Raw genomic sequence first — 22,401 nt, forward strand, 5'->3', positions numbered from 1 at the left:
AATATGGATTGCGATCCATGAAGTATTTTTGTAAATCTAAATACGGTCTACGTACCGTTGAGTATTTTTGTACCTTAATGTTTAGATTAGTCCTAATCGTAGATACTAGTAGTTGCATTTAATTATGGTCAAGTCTTGAAGATGGAATTTCTTGGAAGACGTAGCCATGAAGTTGCAAATGAAGACCTTTTGAAGATTTGAAGATCTTAAGGGGTCATGATAGTTGCCAAATGCATCTATATTTATGTTTTTCGATATATGTATGTTTATGTATATGAATTGTATGTTAGATGCATTTTTAGGATTTTGAATGTTGTGATGATTAATTAAGTTCACTTAAATCAACCAATATAAAAACCCTAGGTCCCCAAATATTGAGTAAAAACTTGCCATTCCAAAACAACACTTACCGGCCGAACGAGGGTAGTGGTGGGCTACGCCAAAGCGAGGCATCACTACCTCTCCTAGGAAGTAAGGCATACCGGGTATGCAAGTTGGTTTTGGTTGTACACAACGATATGAGTGATGGAGTCCTAACATGTCGTGGCAAAGTGAATAAATTGTTGAGAGAGAATTAGATGCGACGATTTATTCAACCAAGAATGGCTTGGAGCCATTAGCAAAGCGTTGCTTACCTTAGGAGATTGAGTGTTAAGACAAGCCAAATCATGCTTAACCACTCTTTGTTTCTTCGGATCTTGGAATCGACTTATTCTCACCAAATTGGGGACAACTTTAAATGTGTGAATAAGACGTTTTAAATAATTTTGATTAAAATACATGAATTCAATCTTATTTTAATTTAATGAATGGTTTTTCATTTCAAAATTCTTTAAAATGTAGAATCATGTCTTCATCTATCGACAACAATCTTATGTTCCCAGAACGTTTCGAGAAGTTATCATTTAGCTTGAACTTGGTAAACTTCAACGAATGGGAAGAGGAACTCCGTTTGACCCTCCGCGATTGCTACCTAGAGCATATCTTGGATACTCTCATCCCGAGTTTCTACTCAAAAGGGATTATGAGCGACATGGCTCATGAGGAGTGGAGTTATGATTGCAAGAGAGTCTCTCGACTCATGGCAAACTCCATTCCGGAACAGTGGAAAAAAAAATTCTCCAACTACCTTCCAGATGTACTTCTCAAGGCTCTAGAAGATGTTGTCAATTTGAGGGTGACAAAGAGCGAAAAGTGCAACTATGATGGACTCGTGGAAGAAGTGACTAGGTCATTGTCTAACATGAGGATCAAGCCACCTTAAGATGGATGTCTTAGCAAAAAAAGGCAAGAAGTATGGGATAGGGTGTATAGTGCAAGACTTAGACCCGGGATGCCACTTCAACAACATGTGCAAAAGATGACAAGGTTATTTAACCATCTGGAACTGATTGGTAAACCGGTGGAGGATGAGCCAGCGGCCCATATGCTTCTAAGCTCATTCCACTCGGGGTATGCTGTAATTAAGATGCGATTTACCAACAATCGGAACAAACTATCCTACAAGAAATTTTTCCAAGAGCTCCAGAAAACCTATTATTACAAGACGGCTATGTTTGCTCTGAGGCTCAAGAAAAAGGAGTTCAAAAACAAGGCAAAGATGCGCTTCTTTTATTGTAGTAAGAAAGCCACTACAAAAGAGAATGTAGCGAGTATCTGGAAAATGAGGCAAGAGGAAATATAGCCTCAATCTCAGGTATCATCCACACACTTGAAAATAAGCAATTTATAATGTATTAGATATCGAAAAATTGACTCATTTTATGCTCTTATTTAAGGAACGAAGTGAGCAATGTTTTTCAAGTGTTCATGAGTACACAAGTGGAAGATGAAGAAAGTCTATCCAAAGAAAGCTTGTAATCTCACGTATTTTGTCTAAAACTTGTTAAGTTTTATCTACCATTTTTTGATCTTGCGACGTTGGATGTCATTTTAAACCATGATCACAAGACCTTTTGTTTAAATGTCTTGTTTATATTTATAGAAATTACACCTTTTGTGTGTTTAGACAAAATTGTTTATGATACCAAAAGAGCTAAGACCATAGTGTCAAACCAAACTTACTTGTGGCATTGTCGTCTTGGCCACATTAACATCAAACGCATCAAGAAACTTCCACAAGAAGGTGTTCTTGACTCTTTCTATTTAGAAACGTTTGAGAATTGCGAGGGATGTTTATTAGGCAAGATGATTAAGCAGCCATTCTCCAAGTTAGGTGAAAAGGCAGGAGACTTATTAGGTCTAATACACACTGATTTGTGTGGACCAATGAGCTCAACCACAAGAAATGGATAACGATATTTTATAACCTTCACAAATGACTATGGTAGATATGGTTATGTCTATCTAATGTCACATAAATCTGAATCATTTGAAAAGTTCAAAGATTTTCAGAGTGAAGTTGAAAATCAGCTTGGCAAGAAAATCAAAGCCCTTCGATCGGATCGAGGTGGTGAATACTTGAGCCAAGAATTCGAGGACCATCTAAAAGAAAAAGGTATACTTTAAGAATTGACACCTCCAGGAACTCCTCAAAGGAACGGAGTATCTAAACGGAGAAATTGAACCTTATTGGACATGGTACGATCAACAATGGGTCTTAGTGATCTTCCTATCTCTTTCTGGGGACTAGCACTTCTAACTACGGCACTAACACTGAACCTTGCACCATCAAAAGCTGTAGAAAAGAATTCATATGAATTATGGACAAAGAAACCTCCTAGGTTGTCTAATCTAAAGATATGGGGATGCGAAGCATATGTCAAGAAATTGATTTCTTATAAACATCATCCTAAATCTAACAAGTTTTATTTGTGGGCTACCCAAAAGAAACCAAAGGGTATTACTTCTACAACAAATCGGAGAACAAAGTGTTTGTTGCTCGCGATGGTGTCTTTTTGGAGAAGGAACACCTTTCCAAAATGATAAGTGGGAGGAAAATCGAATTCAGAGAAGTTCGTGAGGATGAGCAACAAAATCAGAATGACAATCAAAGTGCTCAAACAGCATCTGTTGGCGCAAGTCAAATGATCAAAATTTGCAAAGTTAAATCGACAATGTAAATGCTCAATCCATTACCCTACGTAGGTCTAAGAGGCCGAGATCTCAACCTGATAGATATCTTGGTTTAGTATTAACCGAGATTTCAAAGAACGTCCTAATTATGGATGGAGATGAACCGGTAACCTACAAGCAAGCGATGGCAGGCACCGAGTCTGCTAAATGGCATCAGGGCAAGTGTTTTGAAATACATTCCATGTTTGAAAATAAAGTCTGGGACTTGGTTGACTTACCTGAAGGTTACACACCTATCGGATGTAAGTGGATTTTCAAGATGAAAACTGACAAAGATGGAAATGTATTCATTTACAAAGCTAGATTGTTGGCAAAAGGTTATAGACAAGTTCATGGTATTGATTACAATGAAACCTTTTCACCAGTCACAATGCTTAAATTCGTTCGGATCCTCTTAGCGATTGCTGCATATTATAATTATGAAATATGGCAGATGGACGTCAAAACCGCCTTCTTAAATGGTATTTTGGAAGAAACTGTGTACATGACACAACCAGAAGGTTTTATCGATGAAAACAATGTTGCGAAGGTTTGTAAGCTTAAGAAGTCCATTTATGGACTAAAGCAAGCTAGCAGAAGTTGGAATCTGCGATTCATTGAAGCCATCGGTAATTTTTATTTTATCAAGAATCCAGATGAATCTTGTGTTTATAAGTAGGTCAGTGGGAGTGACATCGCCTTCTTAGTCTTATATGTCGATGGCATATTGCTCTTTAGAAACATCATTTCTTTGTTAGAATCTGTAAAGGCCTGGCTTGGAAAATGTTTCTCAATGAAAGACTTAGGAGAGGCTCAGTACATACTAGGCATCAAGATCTATAGGGATAGATAAAAAAGGATGATTGGATTGAGTCAAAGTACTTATATTGATAAGGTATTTGCTCGTTTTGGCATGGAAGGGGCCAAGAGAGGTCACCTGCCAATGTCACATGGCATAACCCTGAGCAAGAAGCAGTGTCCATAGACACCTGATGAGCGGGAAAGAATGAATCTGATTCCATATGTTTCGCTTATTGGATCAATCATGTATGCCATGATATGTACTAGGCCAGATGTATCGTATGCCTTGAGTGCTACGAGCCGTTACCAATCAGATCCAGGAGAGGCCCATTGGACTGCGGCCAAGAATATCCTAAAGTACATGAAAAGGAACAAGGATAAATTCCTGGTATATGCTGGTTCAGAAGAATTAGTTGTTAAAGGTTATACCGATGCAAGATTCCAGAAAAGCAGAGACGATTTCAAATCGCAATCTGGACATGTGTTCTGTCTAAATGGAGGAGCATTTAGTTGGAATAGTGCCAAGCATAGTACAACTGCAGATTCTACAACTGAAGCTGAGTACTTAGAAGCTGTTGAAGCGGCTAAGGAGGCTGTTTGGATTAATAAGTTCATTGGTGAACTTGATGTTGTACCCTCTATAAAGGGTCCAATAGCCCTCTATTGTGACAACAATGGAGCTATTGATCAGGCCAGAGAGCCAAGGGAACATCAGAAAGTCAAACATGTCAAACCGGGGTTTTACATGATTCGAGAATGGAAATTAGAAGGTGAAATCAGAATTTGCAAAGTTGGAACGGATGATAACATAGCCAATCCACATACTAAACCTTTGCCTCAAGTGAAGCACAACAAGCACTTTGAAGCAATGGGAATCAGGCATGTAGGAGATTGGCTTTGATTTCCCTGTTTAGTGTTTAAGTTAAATTTTTGAACATTTAATGTAAGACACTAAGAAAAATCATTCAAGTTTTTAGGTATTATAAATTTCATGCAATATTTTATTACTCCGTTTTCTATTTAATTGTGGTTTAGGATTAAATAATGAGTCCATTCGAATCTTGGAATATTCAAAATAGGGTATCAAGACCAGTCTTGATAAGGAAACACCTATTAAGTGAGCATTGAATATTATAATCGAAAATTGTCCCTAATCGAGGTCATTTAAACGATGAACGATTAATGACCAATTGAGATTAGTGTGTAGTTTGATTTATAGCACTGTTTCTTTTGTTACTAGGATATGATTGTCTTAAATCATTTGCACATGTATTGGTTTAGAACCGTACTGGATCGACCTATGAGAATACTTTAAGAGATTAAAAATCGTCATAAGTATACTTCTCATTATGGCTATCGAAACCTATTTCATTGACCATGAGTATTGTGAGTTCTCTTGTTTGAGTACTAGACCGTTTTGATGTTGTCAAACGTCTGCCGTAATAGGGGATCATAATGGCAACACTCGGGCGGCTAGGTACTCTCAGTAAGAGGAGCTACATTACAAGACTGGGAATCTCCCCATATTAAGAAAGAGAAGGTGTATTTGTTGTACACAAGGCCTCCCGTAAAGCGAGATTGTAAAAAGCATGGCTGTGCTCGGATGGATTTTAGAAATCATTTGTTTATTGACAGTCGAACTTGGAATCGTGGACGTAATAAGGATGAAATAATAATCTTACCTTATAGTTCATGAAGAGACATTAAGCGACATAGGAAAAAGGGTATACACTAAATACGCACTTTTCCAGAAGGACAAGTGGGAGATTGAAAGGAATGGTGTCCTTCGAACAAGTGTATTATTCTGATAGCGGGTTAAGAATTATTAGAAAGCTAATATATTCAGCAAGGTCAAGTGATCGGAATGCCTGGGTGGAGGCCGCTTCCGATCAGGAATATTAATGTATAATTTATATTACAACTTAATCTTGACTGAACCCTTCGGGTCACACCCTTGCAAATATACGAACCGACTCGACGAATTAATTCGGAAAAAATTAATTCGTTGCCCGAGTATTAAATATTTAGACGTCGGAAATTTAAGCTTGGAGCGTCGAAATCGAACGTCGGAAGTTAAGGCAAAATAATAAAATACGAGACACGAAAATAATAAATCAACGAGACCAAAATACCCCTAGCATCGAAATGCCCCGAGCAAACCGAGTGTTAGGGGCATATGGTATAGCATGGTGGCGAGCATGCGCACCAAGCCAAGCCTAGGCTGGCTGTTGCGTGCTAGCGCACCAATGCTAGCGTAGCGTGCTAGCAGCGCTGGTCCAACACGCGCAAGGTGCAAGGCACTCAACAAGCAACACGCATCATTGATGTGCGTTTTGCTTGCCAAGTGCGCAAGCAGGCCGCACAAGCTGTGCTGGGCGTGCTGGCCAGCAGCAGCAAGCAGACCGCACGCTTGTGCTGGCCCTGCTGGCAGCCACACATGGCAGCCCACCTTGGGGTGCCTTGGTTCCCAAGTGTGGTGCCATGTGGAGCATTGTGAGGGGAGGCTTGAAGTATGAGGTGGCCGATTTTTGGAGAGGGAGTGGGGAGCAAGTTTGGTCCCCCCCCCTCCTCCAAATGATCCTCACCTAACCTCTCTCATGAGCTTGCCACTTGTTGATTTATTACTAGTTTGATTATTTATTGTATATTAGCTTTAAAATAAAATGGAAAAATCAAATTTTCCCACATTAATGGGACAACTTTTTCACTCTAAAGTTTTCCCTATAAATACCTAAGTTGGGGTATTGGGAAAATCACTTGAGTGTGAGTTGAAAAAGGCATCACCATTGTGAAAACCTTTGAACTCATTTAATTGCTCGGGTTTTGGTCGGACCTTTCTAACTCCAAGGTAGCGGACCTAAAAAGTTGGTGTTCGTCCTTTGTGGGTGGATATCGTTGGAGGCTCTCGTGTGAGTGGAGCTAAAGCTTTCAAGTAAGAGCCCATTAGGTCGGGCGAAGCACGCGTCAAAGGTAAATTACGATTCTACCCTTTTATTTTCATTTGTTATGCTTTATGGTTTTATTAATTGCGAGTGGTTCTTTGGGTCAGGGTCGTTTCCGTGGGAAGTTGGACTTACCAAACCCCAACAGTAGGAACTAGCTCACCTTGTTTATTTTCAACAACTGTCATACAAGATTTCTTAGGAACAACATGTATTGGACTTGCCCATTTAGAATTAGATATTGGGTAGATTACACCTGCATCAAGCCATTTTAAAATTTCTTTTTTAACAACTTCCATCATAGAGGGATTCAATCGGCATTGAGCCTCCCTAGAAGGTGTAATATTATCCTTAAAAAGAATGCGATGCCTACATAAAGAAGGGCTAATACCTCTAATATCAACAAGATTCCAACCAAAAGCACCCCTAAATTTCTTAAGGACAATCAATAAGCGTTCTTCTTAGGAAGGAGTAATGCATTAGTGATAATAACGTGAAGTGTTTCCCCATCACCCAAGTAAACATATTTTAAATTGTCTGGCAAAGGTTTGAGTTCTAGTTTGGGTGCCTGCACAAGAGATGGAACAAGTTTTTCGTTAGAAAAAGGTATGTCAATAATAAGAGCTTTAGGTTTCAATTGCGGCGAGGAACTGATGCTATTAATAGCACCCATGAGTTCATTGTCTATTAAATTCGTCTCATGTTCCTTAACAGAATTCTTATCCAAGCTTTCTTGAATCAAAAGTTCCAAATCATCTTCCCTGTTTAGTTCAAACATCTTTTGTGCTAGTAAATCAATTGTATCAATGGAACACACAGAATCCACATCAGTAGGATATCTCATGGCATCAAAAATATTAAACATAATAATATCACCATCAAATTCCATAGTTAAGTTCCCTTCATGCACATGAATCATAGTTTTAGAAGTTTTTAAAAAAGGTCTTCCTAATAGTAAAGGAACTTCCCTACGATTAATAGCATGCTCATCTCCCATGTCAAGTATATAAAAATCAGCAGGAAACACCAATTCATTACCTTGTACCAACACATCTTCTACCTACAGGATATGTATTATTTCTATCAGCGAGTTGAATAATTAAACTGGTTTCTTTCAAAGGACCAACATTTAAAGAATCATAAACGGATTTAGGCATGACATTAATGGAAGCACCTAAATCTAACATGGCTCTCTCAAATTTTGTTTCTCCAATTTTGCAAGGGATAGATAACATACCTGGATCTTTGCATTTGGGAGGTAGTTTCTTTTGGATAACTGAAGAAGCGTTCTCCCCCACACTTACCTTTTGAGTTCCTATCAACTTCTTCATGGAAGTACAAAGTTCCTTCAGGAACTTAGCATAGCGAGGAACTTGCTTGATAGCATCCATCAAGGGAATATTGACTTCTACTTTGCGAAAGGTTTCTAAAATTTCCTTATCAGCATCTTCCTTCTTTGATTTTGCTAACTTGCTAGGAAAAGGAATAACAAGAGTATATTTGTAGTTAGCCAAATCGAGAGGGGGATCAAAGGAAATTCCCTTTTTCTTTGGTGCATCATTCTGTGAATCATGCTCCTACCCCTGTTCTTGTTCAAGTTCCTTGGCAGGTTCCACCACTTGCTCCTGTTCTAACTCTCGGTTCACTCTTTCCTTTTTCTTAGGTTCCTCCAATTCGTTTCCATTCCTTAAGGTCACAGCATTGGCACTTTCTTTCGGATTTACAAAGGATTTTGATGGAAGTTTATTGGAATTTTGGGAAGTGGAGCTGTTAACATGAGTGGCTATTTGTCCAATTTGAGTTTCCAAGGTTTTAAGTCTTGCATCAGTTGGCAAAGCTAACTGTCGTACAAGTTCCTCAAGGTTTGAAGAAGAGTTAGACCCTTGGTTATTTGTAGGTTGTTGGACATTATAAGTCCGCCTAAAGTTAGATTGGTTTTGGTTAAAACTTGATGGATTTTCCTTGTTCCCATACCTAAGATTTAGCTGATCTTTCCATCCCCCGTAATAGGTATTAGAAAATGCGTCATATTTCCTTTGTTGAGCTCCAGGAAATCCTCAAACAGCGTTTACTTCATTAACCTCCAATGTTGGGCATGCAACATTATGTTGAGTATTATCATTGAAAATTCCACATACCACAACAACCTGAGTTCCTGAGACAAGATTAGAAACAAGATTAGTAAACTGTGAAATTTGTCTAGAATTTTCAGCAAGAGAAGCCTCTAAATTTTGCACACCAACTTCATTGACTCTCTTAGACACAACATCATTCCTAGTTCCATAACGTTGAGAGTTTTGTGCCATGTTGGAAATCAATTTTGTTGCTTGTTCAGGTGTTTTGTCAACTAAAGCCCCACCACTAGCAGCATCAATCATGTTCATATCATTAGGCAGAAGTCCATCATAAAAGTATTGAATCAACAATTGCTCACTAATTTGGTGTTGTGGACAACTATAACAAAGTCTCCTAAATCGTTCCCAATATTCATATAAAGTCTCATCAGAAGATTGTTGAATTCATCATATTTTCTTTATTATGGATCCTATCATAGATGCGGGTAAAAAGTCCTCTAGGAATTGTTTATGCAATTGTTTCCATGTAGTTATGGATCCAGATTTTAAATGATATAACCAATCCCTAGCATGAATCTAACAAAGTGAATGGAAAAGCCATTAACAAAATATCATCAAATTCCACTCCTTAAGTTCTTTGTGTAGAACAAGTCATGAAAAATGCCTTTGTATGCATCAACGGATCTTCTCCCTTAAGACCATGAAATTTAGGAAGCAAGTTAATAAAACCAGAATTCAATTTAAAGGGTTTTTACCAGGTAGGAAAATCAATGCCAAGAGGTTCTTGTTCGAGATCAGGAGTAGCGAGTTCCTTAATGGTCTGATTAACCAGCGCCATCTCAAAAAGAATCTATCAAGTGCCAAATCAAAATCAATTTTTGCCTCCTTTCTTAACCTGCACAAAGTGCGTTCTATTTCTGGGTCACACTTCAACAAATCAAGATTAGTAGAACAAGTATTGATCATACACTAACAAGGAACTAAATAAAAAGAATGGAACTTAGAATTATAACAGATTACCAAAGAGAACAACTATCCCTGGCAACGACGCCAAAATTTGATGTGTTGTCGAAGTTCACACAAAATTAAACCTTATTCACCTTAACAAATAGCTAGAGCAAGTAAGAGTCGATCTCATGAGGAAAGTAAGTTTAAAGTAACAAGTCACCAGATCCAAGTTCCACAAGTGTAACACGATTTGGGGGGGTGCTGATATGAAAAATATAATCTAAAAAACTAAAGTAATAATATGAAAAGGAGTTATAAATAAAGAGAAAACAATCAATGGGGAAAACACTCGGTTTATAATCAGATTCCAGCCATGGAACTTCGTAAAATCATCGACACATTAATTAACCCTTTAGGAACAACTTGACTTATGGAACAAGCTCCTCTGTTTCCCCTTATTGATGGTTAGATCCAGTACAACTTTCACTAACCCTAACAGGCAAATAACCCCTATACTACGAGCAAGGAATTTAACGTGTTCATAGCATTATGAACTAGGAAAAAATCAAGCCTCGACAACCATGACATTATTGGAACACGGTTTCACCTAGATCATGAGTTACTTTTTAATTAATAGAGTGGAACGTCCTCCTCTACAATTGTCTGCTACTTCATTAGCATTCCCAAGCAATTACAGACTTAATACTATTAATTAGAAATAGAATTCAGACTCAATAGAATAGTTGCGCACCTACTTATAAGAAATCATCATTCATGTGAACAAAATAGCAATTCAAGAATATTCCAAAACATTAATTATTAATCATTAAAACCAAAATAACTTGTCTCAATTACTTATTACATGGCCTCCTCTAACTACTACTAAGCATAAAGAACTACTCACTCATGTTACAGAGCAAAGAAAAAAGGTTTTTGGAGAAAAACATGTCGAGTTCCTCTAGGTGGTTTCTTCAACGTGAACAAAAGGGAGATATGATTAAAGAATGGATGATTAATGGACGACTAACTCTGGGGTTTTAGTAGAATTACTATAGAATCATTCCCCAAGTAAAATTCCTAAAAATATGGAACATAAATCCAAGATAAGGAAAGTAGTTAAATAGAATCTGTGAAATTCTATCTTTTGCCAAATCTTTCCCTAAATGATAAGATATTCTTGTTATCAAATATATCTTCCTTCTAGCTGTAAATATTCAAGAATTATCCTCCAAGTAACCAAATATCACGCTGAAATGAATCTGGACAAATCTCGGGCTGCCAATAAGTTCCTTTGCATCAGCGTCAGTCTTCTAGTTCCTCTGAAGGAACTCAGCATATGTTCATTCGCATTTCACATTGGCTATTTTACTCATTTCATCTTTTCATCATCCAAAATGGCTCAATAACCTATCAAAACACACAATGAGGAAATAAATAAATCACAAAATACCAAAAACTTAGATAAAAGCACAAAAATGCTAAAGGAACGAACCTAAAATCTAAGGAACATGACCATAAAATAGTGTCACAAATGACACTCACCAGTAAAGTTGGTGAAATATTGGGATTCTAAATATATATAAAGGGAAAGTATGTTCAATACTTAACTTACTGTGCATGAAGACGGAAGCTTTCTTCCTGACACAGTCACTGAAGATTTTGTGGTATGGTTTTGTGACATATTTCAGGTATGATTTTGTGCGATTTTTGTGGTATAATTTTGTGCAAATTTTGTGGTAAAATTCTATATAGGATGATGTTAAAGATAAGGTTGAAGAGCTGAGGATGATGCACCCTAAGATGTCTGAACAAGAGCTCAAAGATGAAGCATTTCAGCAAACTATGTATGGCAATGAGATTCCCGATCGTCTTGTGGGTTACGGATTAGGGGTTAAAAAGGGGAACATTTTTGAAGTACATGGTGTGTTAAGGAAGGAAGGTGTAGAGGATATTTCAAGCATTACCCCTAGCTTGAACCCCACTGTGATCATACACTAAAGTAAGGTGTCATCCAAAGTGAAAGAAGATAGAGCAAAAGAGTCGCCAACAAGTTTTAGGAACTCGTAAACCGTTCACAGGGTGAATTTTACACCCCTTAACGATCCAGGAGATCGTCAACTCTATAAGGTCTTGAACCAAATAGGGTTCGGGGATGAAGGTACAAATCCAACCTAAAAGAGATTGAACCTGCCCTAATAATAGGCCTCTACTTTATTCTGATCGTATTCATGTGCACTTTCTGACTAACTTGCAATCAATAGGATTAACCCTAAACCTGTTTATCTATGTTGGTTGAATATTAATGCACAAATAGTTCTATTATTGGTGATCAATTGAATTATAATCATATTAACCCTAACAAGATTATTAATTATCTTATTAAGCGTGATTACAAGTACAAAATTCCCTTTAAACATGCATTAAAGGTGCGATCAAACAATAAATAATAAATATATAGCAACATAATAACAATAAATTATAAATAAAAATAATAATAATGATAAAATAATCATGAATCATGTTAAAGCATAAGAATAGCAAGATCCTATGGTATGATACTATTAAGATTAATAACAAACCCTAGCATGTCACTAAACATCAAAGATTAAATATTTAGCCCTAACATGATACTAACAATCATAAATATTAGGAAGAACCTAAAAGACATCATACTTTTAATCATACTTAATATTAAAGTTACCCTAGACATGATACTAGGAATCATAATAACAACCTAAGCATGATTTCTACATAATAACTACAATGTAAACAATTAAAGCACTTACTTGGATGCCTCGTACCTCTTTCTAATATCGAAATACACGCGTTAGTAACTTCAAGGAAAATAATAAACAAACAATTAAATTAAATAATTGAAAGAGAGATTTGGGACCAAACCCTCAGAAATTAAACCTTTCACGTCTAGCGCGAAGGCAACTTCGAATATGGCTAGGTGTATCTAAGTCTGGCGAATGCGGAATTTTGTATTTGAGAGAATGCTAGTTTAGAAAAGAGAGAGAGAGAGAGAGAGTAATCAAGAGAATCTTGATGAGAGTTGGTGAATGAAAACGGAATTTTTAGAAAGCTATTTCTAAAGAAAATCAGCCAAAAAGATAAAAAATCAAAACAGAGTTCTGGCGCGTAAAACAAGTTAGCGCCAGACGCTGACATTAGCGCCAGGCGCCAAGCTTAGCGTCAGGCGCTAATGCTGGCGTTTGGCGCTGACTAAGTTTTTTACGCGTTTTCTAAAATCAGATACAAATTGACGTACAGGAGGATAAAATCGTATTTTCCTCAAAAACGTTCTTTTATTCAGATTAAAACACTAAAAAGTTAACAAAAGTCAATTTATCAATGCTAATTGAATTTGGAATGAAAAGAACCTTTTAGAAGAATCTAGAAAACTAAAACCATTCCTAATTGCATTAGGAATGATTAATCTATATTAGGCCCTCCTCTAGATCATTAGGCCGCATATAAGGCTCAAACCGGGCCCAGTTCGGTAATTTGGCCATAACTTCCTCAATATTCATCGAAATTGGGCTTATAATATATCGTTGGAAAGCTCTTTTCAAGCCCTTTCCAACTACACTACTTTTGGACCCATATCATGGACCAACCAAACTGGTTTAGCTGTTTTCTTAAAATAGGTTTTCAAAAACAGAGAGAAGAGAAAAGAAATTAAAACTATCAGCAACACTAAATTTCCACACTTTCACTTCATTCGATTATGATTCGACGTGAAAGGTACTCATCACTGGGTTTGGTTTTGGGGAGTCACAAATGGATGTCTACAGAAGCCCCCACTTTGAATGAGTTTAGAGAAACGCAAGTTTCGAAAACAAAAGTCAAAGTATCGATAGGGACAAAGAATGATTCAGAACGTTCTGCAATCCTAAATCACTCTTGTAACGCCGATAGCTGCAACCTAGCCTTACTTAAACAGATAAAAGATTTAAGAAAAGCGTATCATGCACCGTCGAGCACACATCTTTAAAAGAAACCGATTTGCCGCTGTTTTACTGTATTGACAACCTCCTGCAAGGTAGAGAATGTCATCCCGCTTGAAGACTGCTACGCTTGTAGCTGCCTCCAATTCTGCCTTGATAATCTTCCACAAGCCAGGGAACACTATCGAAGATTGCTTCGCTTGAAACGATCCTCTTCTGCTTTGTGACCATCTTCCACATCTTAGGGAACACGATCGATGACAACTTTGCTTGAAATCACCTTCAGTTGTTTGTGACAACACTCTGCAAGCTAGGGAATGCTGCCAAAGATATCCTCGCTTGAAGCTATCGTCATTTGTTGCGATAATACTCCAAAGTAAATTACCGAAGACCTCCGCTTGTCGATCTTTTAAAAGCTCGCTTGAACTTTGCTTCCGCTACGCCTATATGTCGGCGCTTTTGCTGCTTTGAACTTGTATGTCGGTGCCTTTTGCTGAATTATGAACTAGCATGTCAGTGCCTTTCGCGATGAGCCAATGCTTAGGCGCTTTAAGCTAAGTGAGACGATCTTTCATCAGGTCGATCACTTTATGTAATCAAGCCGATTACTAAAAATCGTGTCAAATTTCTTATAGGGGCTAACTGGTGTACCAAGGAACCCAAAATATACTACATAAGGTTGTAACAACTGTACGGAGTGGCTGAACATTCTGGCGCCGCTGAAATAACATCAGCGTCGATTATCTGGATGTAGCGCCAGACGCTGGAGCTAACGCCAGGCGCTAAACCCTATCGACTGACGCCAAGATTTGACGCGTGGAGTTAGAATCGAGTTTTCCTTAAATATCCTTCTCTTCTTCATTTCCGTTGCTGCTGCTCGTGTTTCTTGCTCAAGAATTCTTAGAACTTTAATTGATCCGTCCTTGCTCGTTTCTCAACCAAATTCGCTCAAATTTGTTGCAAATCAAAGCTTATTCCATCAATTTTTCCAATCTATTTAAGTTTCCTTTAAACTCACACCTGTTTTAATGAATTTTACATGTGTTTATTCACGAATTTCTTAAAAATTCAAAATAGAATGCTTAATTCTCTTTGTTTATCAAATTTTATGCCATGAAATTGCTTGATTATGTTTATATATTGCCTTGGGAGTAATTTGAGACTTGTTTGACTTAATTTGGTGAAGAAATGAACAAATCACCATTGTTGAACCTCTTAAGGTCGGGAAAACAATATGGCTTGTTCTTGATTTTTTTCTAGCATTCTTGTCCAATTTGTCACAATAATTACTATAGTACTGCAAGAAATTGTTTGATTGCTGGAAAAATGTTGTGTATGCTCAATTTGAATTTGTGCTCTGTTTTAGTACTACGTACTCTGTTTTCTGCGAACATAGTATCATGCGGCTAGGCGAACCTTAGATACTATAGAACCTTAATTTATGATAGTTCTGCACAATGTAGCATGGCTAGACAGCGAGGTTCTGGTTCACAGTCCCGAGATGTTCGACGGGCGCATGAGCCCGTAGAGGACGATGCAGAACCGTCCACTTCGCTCAGCCAACTCCCTGAGTGGGATGAGCGGACCTTGTACTTTTCTCCCGTCCACCACATCTCTGAGAGGGTAAGACGGGGCATTACTGTTGGGAGGACACGCTGTCATGGTTCCGGTTGTGACGGCTTGGGCAATCTGTACAAGATGTACATCGCCAGAGACAATCAGACGAGACTTCTATGGGAGTCTTGCGGGCTTACTGCGGTGTCTAGCAATGGTTGCCTCTAGCGGGGGTCACCATTTAGTTTGTGCTCTGGTGGAGTTCTTTTGGGACACCACCAACACTTTCCACTTCCCCTGGGATGAGATGATGGTCACTCCTACCGACTTCAGTCTCATCCCAAGACTGGAGTTTAGCTCCGTGCCACTTCCGTTTGACAGCGGGATCGACGTCTGTTCTCCTGAGGTCGAGGAGCTGTTGGGTCTGATTCCTATTCGGGCTCGAGATGAGGAAGAGTCGACTCAGTTCAGTGCTAGGGAGATTTGCCGCTCGACTCTAGCAGCGGCTTTTGACAACGGTGCGACTACTTGAGAGAAGCGGGTGCGCATCTTTGCATTTATCTTGCTGTCAGGGACGTTCTCCCCTGACAAGGGTAGTAGGGAACTGCTTTACTACCTTCCTGCCGTTCGCGATTTACACCGGATCGGGACTTATGACTGGGCCAGTTTGGCCTATGCTGATTTTATCCGAGCATTGCGGGACTCATGTCGACATCGGTCCTTCGGGGCGAATGTCGCTCTATCCAGTTTTTGGAGGGTCGTAGAGGTATTCTTTATTCCCTATAAAGTTTAGCTCTATATTTTAGTTAGCACTTGTTGATAGCTTTAGCTCCTTGTAGATATGGTTCTACGAGTACTTCCCCTCAGCTGCGCCGGCGAGACCTTTGTCGCGCAGGCTTCTAGTTAGCGCTTCCTGGGGCAGCCGCCGTGTGGGGATGTCCGCTGCTTATGTCCGAGATTGGATCATCTCGGTATGATTTTTTTGTTAGTTAACATTTTGTGATGCCTTAGATAGATTCTTGCCTGATTGACGCTCTTTGCAGGAGCCTGAGGTGATGTACCGACCGTGGGTCGACCTGGTAGTCCCTGAGTTAGCCATGCAGTATTCTGCTGAGCGTCGCTATTTCTTGGGGACTTATGGAGCGGCTGTGTATCTTGGAGATAGGGTTACTATTCAGCATTCCTCATATAGCTTTGTCATTCCTGCTCCTCGACCACGTCACTTGTTTAACGCCACGAGGTTGGTGAGCATGTCAGAGGGAGCTGGTACCCCTTGGCGATCTTACACGATTCCTGGGCGATGCTATGGGGTGAAGCTACTGTCGTTGTTAGCTCCAGTTCTTGTACCTGCTGAGGATGTGGCGGTACGATTTTTCAGCTTTTACCTTAAGTTAAGTAGCCCCCAAATAATGCTTTACTGATTTTGTTTTGCCTTGTCAGGATGATGTTGTTGAGTTCGTGCCACCCCGTATGTCTATCCATTATCAGGGGACATATGGGCCGATTGAGGAGATGATTCCTCCGGCTCCTGAGGCCGAGCGCTTTGTGGAGCGGTCAATTCCTCGCCACCAGACTCGGGTAAGCTTGTTTATTTGCAACTTTTGTCCATATATGTTATGCATGTTTACTAATATATTTCTTTGACAGTTCTCACGCGAGGTGGTTTTGGCAATGGCACGATGCATAGATGCCTTCCGAAGCCAGCTTGTCCGGATGAGGAACGTGGCTACCTGCCGTCGAGACGACGCCGTTCAGGAGGTAGTCTTCCCTTCATATGTTTTTGTATTACCGCTTCTATTTTGCCTGTTTCTGATTTTAATTTCTTTTGTAGGGTCAGCCCATTCCTTCTTGGACCCGCACGAGACATGAGGCGCGGAGGGATCCGGCGAGGTCTAGCTCGAGATTTCGCAGCACTGGTTCGGGAGGTAGGGGCGGTCGTTCAGAGGTTGCTCGTACCGAGGCGGTAGATGGCTCAGGCTCTTAATCTGAGGGTGCACATGCAGCGCCGGTAGGCCAGGGAGAGGCTACCTCGGCTCTTAGAGGTGGTGGGATGTACGAGGTTGGCTCGTCATCGCAGCAGCCTCCGCAGCCTCAGCCTCAGCCTTAGGTTGATCTTGGGTGGACGGGTCCTGTGTTGAGCTTTCCTCCTCCCGAGGAGACTGGAGGTAGAGCTGGTGGAGAGGTTACTCCTCGCACGGCGCAGTTCCCTGAGATGATGGGTGTACGTCCCCCGGCGCAGTAGTTAATTCCTGTACTTTTTATTTATTTTATTTTGACTTTGTATAGAACTTTGCCTTTTAGTTAGACTCATTATTAGACATGTTTTGTATATACATACTATTATGAGTTTATTCTTTATTAATCATGTTTTTTTTCAGTTTTTATTATTTGTATATACATATTCTGTGCATGTTTGTGTGTGCAAGGAAATGTGAAAAATAATTTTGCGCAAAAATTCCGTCATTTTTTATTATTGATGGAGGGAATCCAACTTTCTCCCCCAAAAAAAATGAAAAAAGGAAAAGTCAAATAAAATAAAAACTTGGAAGTTAGTCCAAATAAAATCAGAAAAATAATATAATTAATATAATAGCTATATTAATTAAAAGAGAGGAATAAATGAATATTTTAGAAAAAGATAAGGAATCCGCATTGTCATTAGTAGACTTGAATTATGTCAAAAATGCGGTTTTTTAGAAAGCGTGTACAATGAGGCGTATTGGCGCCAGCTGGCGCCACGCGTTTTGGTGTAGCGCCAGGCGCTACACTTAGCGTTTGGTGCCAGGCTTTGGCGTCAGGCGCCAATAGTTGGCGTCTGGCACCAAAGAGCGCTGACTTTGAATCCTTGCTGGAATAAAACTGCTCCGATTTTGTACATAAATAGCCCCATGCATAGCCGATTCTCTTTATAATTTAAGCAAATAAAATATTTTTTAGCTTTTAGAAAAATAACATCGTGTCTCTAGTCTCCAATTGTTTTACCAACTACACCCATGAATGTTGTCGGTCTCTTAATGCCAAAGAGATAAAAGAATTAGATGTGTTTCACTTGGGGGGTATTTATGGCATCAAAGAGGTAGATCTTGATTCAGATTTTATTCATACCACTCTAGAATATTGGGATGTAGATACTCATTGCTTTAGAATAGGGTATGATGAAATTAGCCCTTTGCTGGAAGAATTTGGTGCTAGGTTAGGTTTCCCTGCACTAGATCTTGTAGTAATCCCTAGAATAAATGAATATTATTATAAGGATTTTGAAAGCTTCTTTAATTTAAAAGACAGAGATCTATCAAAAATAGTAGATGGTAACATAGTTAATTTGAAAGAATTTGCTAGCCATTATTTTGATAGGCCTTATTCTGAATTTTCCATGTTTATAGAAAAAGAGCTTTCTTGTTTTGCATGCTTAATAAATTTTTTCTTAGTAGTGGTAAAAATAATGAGGTTCAATCAATTATATCCACTGTTTTAGAACAAATTAAATCAGGGAGAAATCAAATGCCTTTAATAGTTGGAGAGACTATGCTTAGTCTTTATGAATTAAAGAGAAATCCAAAAGCACCTTTTCGGGGCTCTCCAATTTTATTACAGGTAGAAAAATAATATTTTTAATTACAGAAATCAAAAATATATTTTTGTATACTAATAATAATTTATTTGCATTGCAATTTTTTTACAGATGTGGCTAATGGAAATACTGGAGTTAATTAGCCCTCCAGACAACATTGAGAAGTATACTCCAAATTGCTTCGTGAGGAGGAAGAAACGCTTCTCTAAGATGGGGCGCCATGAATGGAAGAAGGTATTCGAATCTTGCAATTTTGCCATCAAGTGGGTCATCCCTTGGTGGAAAATAGAAAAGATGGTTGGTGTCAACAAGCAACCTTTCTGTCGTCTTCCAAGCTTGTCACGTATGACTTTTTATTATGCCTACAGGGTAAAAAGACAATACGGCCTACTTCAGACTATTCCTTCTGGTGATCTTCGTCGTCCCTACGAGTTCACTGTCTCCTAGGAAGTAGACAAATTTTATGTTTATTGGAGAGCTATTCCTTTATGGGAGGTAATTACCCAAAATATTCTTCCTTCTTTGCCCAATGATGTGAAAAAGTGGCTTATGAAGAAACCTTCAAAGGACGTGAAGAAAAATCAGAGTAAAACAGATGTGAAGAGCCGTCTAGGTGACAAGGTGATTCCTGTTAAGGAACACTTAGGTGAAAAATTGAGTTCAAAACACCTATCATGCCTAAGAAGAAGAGTATTGCAAAAGATAAAGGAAAAAGGAAAGCTGAAACCACAGAAAATAAAGAAAGCTTGGGTGGAGAAGAAGCATGGAGTCCTAGCTGAGGGGGAAACTAATTACTCTAAGATTGAATGTAGGTGCTCTAAAGGATGCCTACTAGCTAAGGTTATTGATGAGAAGGAAGAAGCAGACAAAAATCGGAAAAGGGATAAGAAAGAGAAAGAAGATTAAGAGCATTGCCTAATTTCCAATTATTAGACTTAGTTTATTTTTTATTTAAAGTTAATTAATTTAAGCTTTATTTAAATTCCATCAATAATGTAGTTTATTTTGTTAATGAAATTCCAGCTTTTTAATTAAATTATTTACTTTAAATTTATTTTATTAAAGCAATGAAAACCGAAGAGATAATTTTCCAGAAATTTTTTCGAGTACGGAAGTCGAAAATTTTCCGAAAAACACCGAAATATTCCCAGAAATTTAACTGTAAATTGGCGCCACAATTTCGAGACTGGCGCCGGCTGCGACAGTTTGGCGTTAGGCGACAGATGCCGTCGTTTGGCGCTAACATTCATCGGCTGGCGCCAGAATGTTTTCCGTGACGCCGATGTATCGTCGATCTTCTGTTGAATTTTTTATTAATTCTAGGATGCGAGATTTTTTAAAAAATAAAGTGGCCGCACCCGTAAAGGGTTGCCTACGTATCCTTTCTTAAGGAATCAGGCCAAACGTAGCTCTCTTGAGTATCCTACTCAAGTAATTATGGGTAGTATTTCTTAAGTTGGTCAAGATTTGTCATGTTCGATAACTCATTGCCATCCATATAAGTTAATTTTGTTGCACCTCCTTACAGGATTGTTTTGACAATGTAGGTTCCAGACCAATTAGGTCTAAATTTTCCCCTTGGATCTAAAACATTTTTCCTTAATACTTTTAACACCAAGTCTCCTACTTTGATGTTTCTTGTCTTGACCTTCTTATTAAAATGCCTAGCCATACGAGTTTGATAACACTGAGTGTGATGTAGAGCTTCTAGTCGTTTTTCATCGAGTAGAATTAACTCTTCATATCTTGCCCTAGTTCATTCAACTTCATCGAGTTTTCTTTCTAACGCGATGCGTAGAGATGGAATATCTAGTTCGACAGGTTGTACGACACCCATTCCATAAACCAAGGAAAATGGCGTATTTCTTGTTGATGTGCGAATTGACGTGCGATAACCCCACAATGCGAAGTGAAGTTTATCAGGCCAATCCTTATAATTTTCCATTATTTTCTCAATGATAGTCTTTAGATTTTTATTAGCTGCCTCAACTACTCCATTTTCTTGAGGCTTATAAGGGGAATAATGATGATGTTGAATGCCATATTTTTGTAATAGTTCTTCACATTCGGCTTGAAAGTGAGTTCCATCGTCACTTATCATTTCATGTGGGACTCCGTATCGACAAATAATATTTCTCTCGATAAAGAGTTCTACATGTTTTGCAGTGAGTTTAGCGTATGATTGCGCTTCTACCCACATTGTGAAGTAATCAATTGCCACTAGGATATATTCGTGGCCTCCTATTCATGGGGGAGTGATTTTGTCGATGATCCGCTTGAAGGTGACACCTATTCTCTTAATAGGCGGCAAAGCGGAATAGGAAAGGGGCCGAGCTGACTGATGAGTGATTAGCTGTAAATTCCCCATGTAGAGAACGACCATGGCGACGTGTAGGTGTAGAGCAAGGATGGAGAAACATGTTGTAAATTGGCATAGATTTGGCACTTAGGGCATCTTTTTACGTATTGATGGCAATCCCTATTCATTGTAGTCCAATAATATCCTTCTCGCTTTTTCATTTGCACTAACATTTTGCCATTTACGTGAGTTCCACAAATTCCTTCGTGGACTATCCTCATTTCTCTTTGGGCATCCTTTTTTCCTACACATAAGAGAGCTCGACCCTTAGGTACCCTTTTATGTAGTTCGTTGTCTATGAGTACGTATTGAGAAGCCAAGAGTCTTAATGCTCGTTTTTCTCTTTTGTCAGCATGGGGAGGGTATTCTCCTTTGGTGACGTAGTTGAGTATATCCGTGTACCACGGTTCTTCTTCTTCTTCTTCTACGTCTTGGACTACTTCTTCATCTTCTATAGCTTGAATATATGCTGATTTGTGCCTTTCTCTATAGTTGGAGGCATTTGCTCGATTTTGGTGGGAATCCTAACCATCGAGGCTAGTCTTGCTAAGGCATCAGCAAATTGATTTTCTTCCGTTAGTAGATATGTGTATTCTACCTTCTCTAACTGATTAGTAAGAGTTTCCAGATAGGTTTGGTAAGGGGCCAGACTTTCGCTCCTTACTTTCCACCTTTTGGATATTTGATTGATGATTAATGAAGAGTCTCCGAACATCTGTAACTTTTTTACTCCCAATGCCAAAGCTGTTTCAAGGCCTACCACGCATGCTTCGTACTCAGCAACATTGTTGGTAACGTCCAAATCAAGCTTTATGGGGATTGGAACATGCTCTTCTTTAGGTGATACTAGTAATACTCCAACGCCACATCCCTTTTGGTTTGAGGCTCCGTCGAAGTATAAGGTCCAAGTATCATCTTCAGTGACCATCAAGTCTTCATCTGGAAATTCTTTGTCTTGTATTAGCGTCGAGTCTTCTATTGGGAAGTCCGCTAGAATGTCTGACACCAAAGATCCTTTGATAGATTATTGAGGCATAAACCTTACATTAAACTAGGCTAAATTGAGTATCCATCTCGATATACGTCCATTGAGTGTAGATTTCTTGAATAGATACTTGAGTGTATCTAATCGGGAGACTACAAAGAC

At 38.8% G+C, this 22,401-nt stretch overlaps 1 protein-coding gene across 1 annotated transcript; it reads right to left on the reverse strand.

Moving 5' to 3' along the window:
• Positions 1 to 7,242: 7,242 nt before the first annotated feature.
• On the reverse strand, positions 7,243 to 9,710 carry LOC110723990. Its single transcript, XM_021903404.1, has 5 exons — positions 9,628 to 9,710; positions 8,870 to 9,266; positions 8,379 to 8,782; positions 8,102 to 8,270; positions 7,243 to 7,857 (listed from the first exon to the last, which is right to left on the reverse strand). Exons 1-5 carry the CDS (start codon positions 9,708 to 9,710, stop codon positions 7,243 to 7,245), a joined length of 1,668 nt encoding a protein of 555 aa, XP_021759096.1.
• Between the last annotated feature and the right edge of the window lie 12,691 nt (positions 9,711 to 22,401).

The sequence above is a fragment of the Chenopodium quinoa genome, unplaced genomic scaffold (assembly GCF_001683475.1).
Source record: "Chenopodium quinoa cultivar QQ74 unplaced genomic scaffold, ASM168347v1, whole genome shotgun sequence".
In the NCBI taxonomy this organism is placed as follows: domain Eukaryota; kingdom Viridiplantae; phylum Streptophyta; class Magnoliopsida; order Caryophyllales; family Amaranthaceae; genus Chenopodium; species Chenopodium quinoa.

Bases quoted from the DNA above. Each gene is read 5' to 3' on its own strand.
- LOC110723990 (XM_021903404.1), bottom strand. From the start codon at position 9,710: ATGGCGCTGGTTAATCAGACCATTAAGGAACTCGCTACTCCTGATCTC. The intron at 9,267-9,627 runs GTAAAAACCCTT...GGAACGATTTAG, and splicing joins GGCATTGATTTTCCTACCTG to GAGACTTTGTTATAGTTGTC. The intron at 8,783-8,869 runs GTAAACGCTGTT...TGGAAAGATCAG, and splicing joins CAACATTGGAGGTTAATGAA to CTAAATCTTAGGTATGGGAA.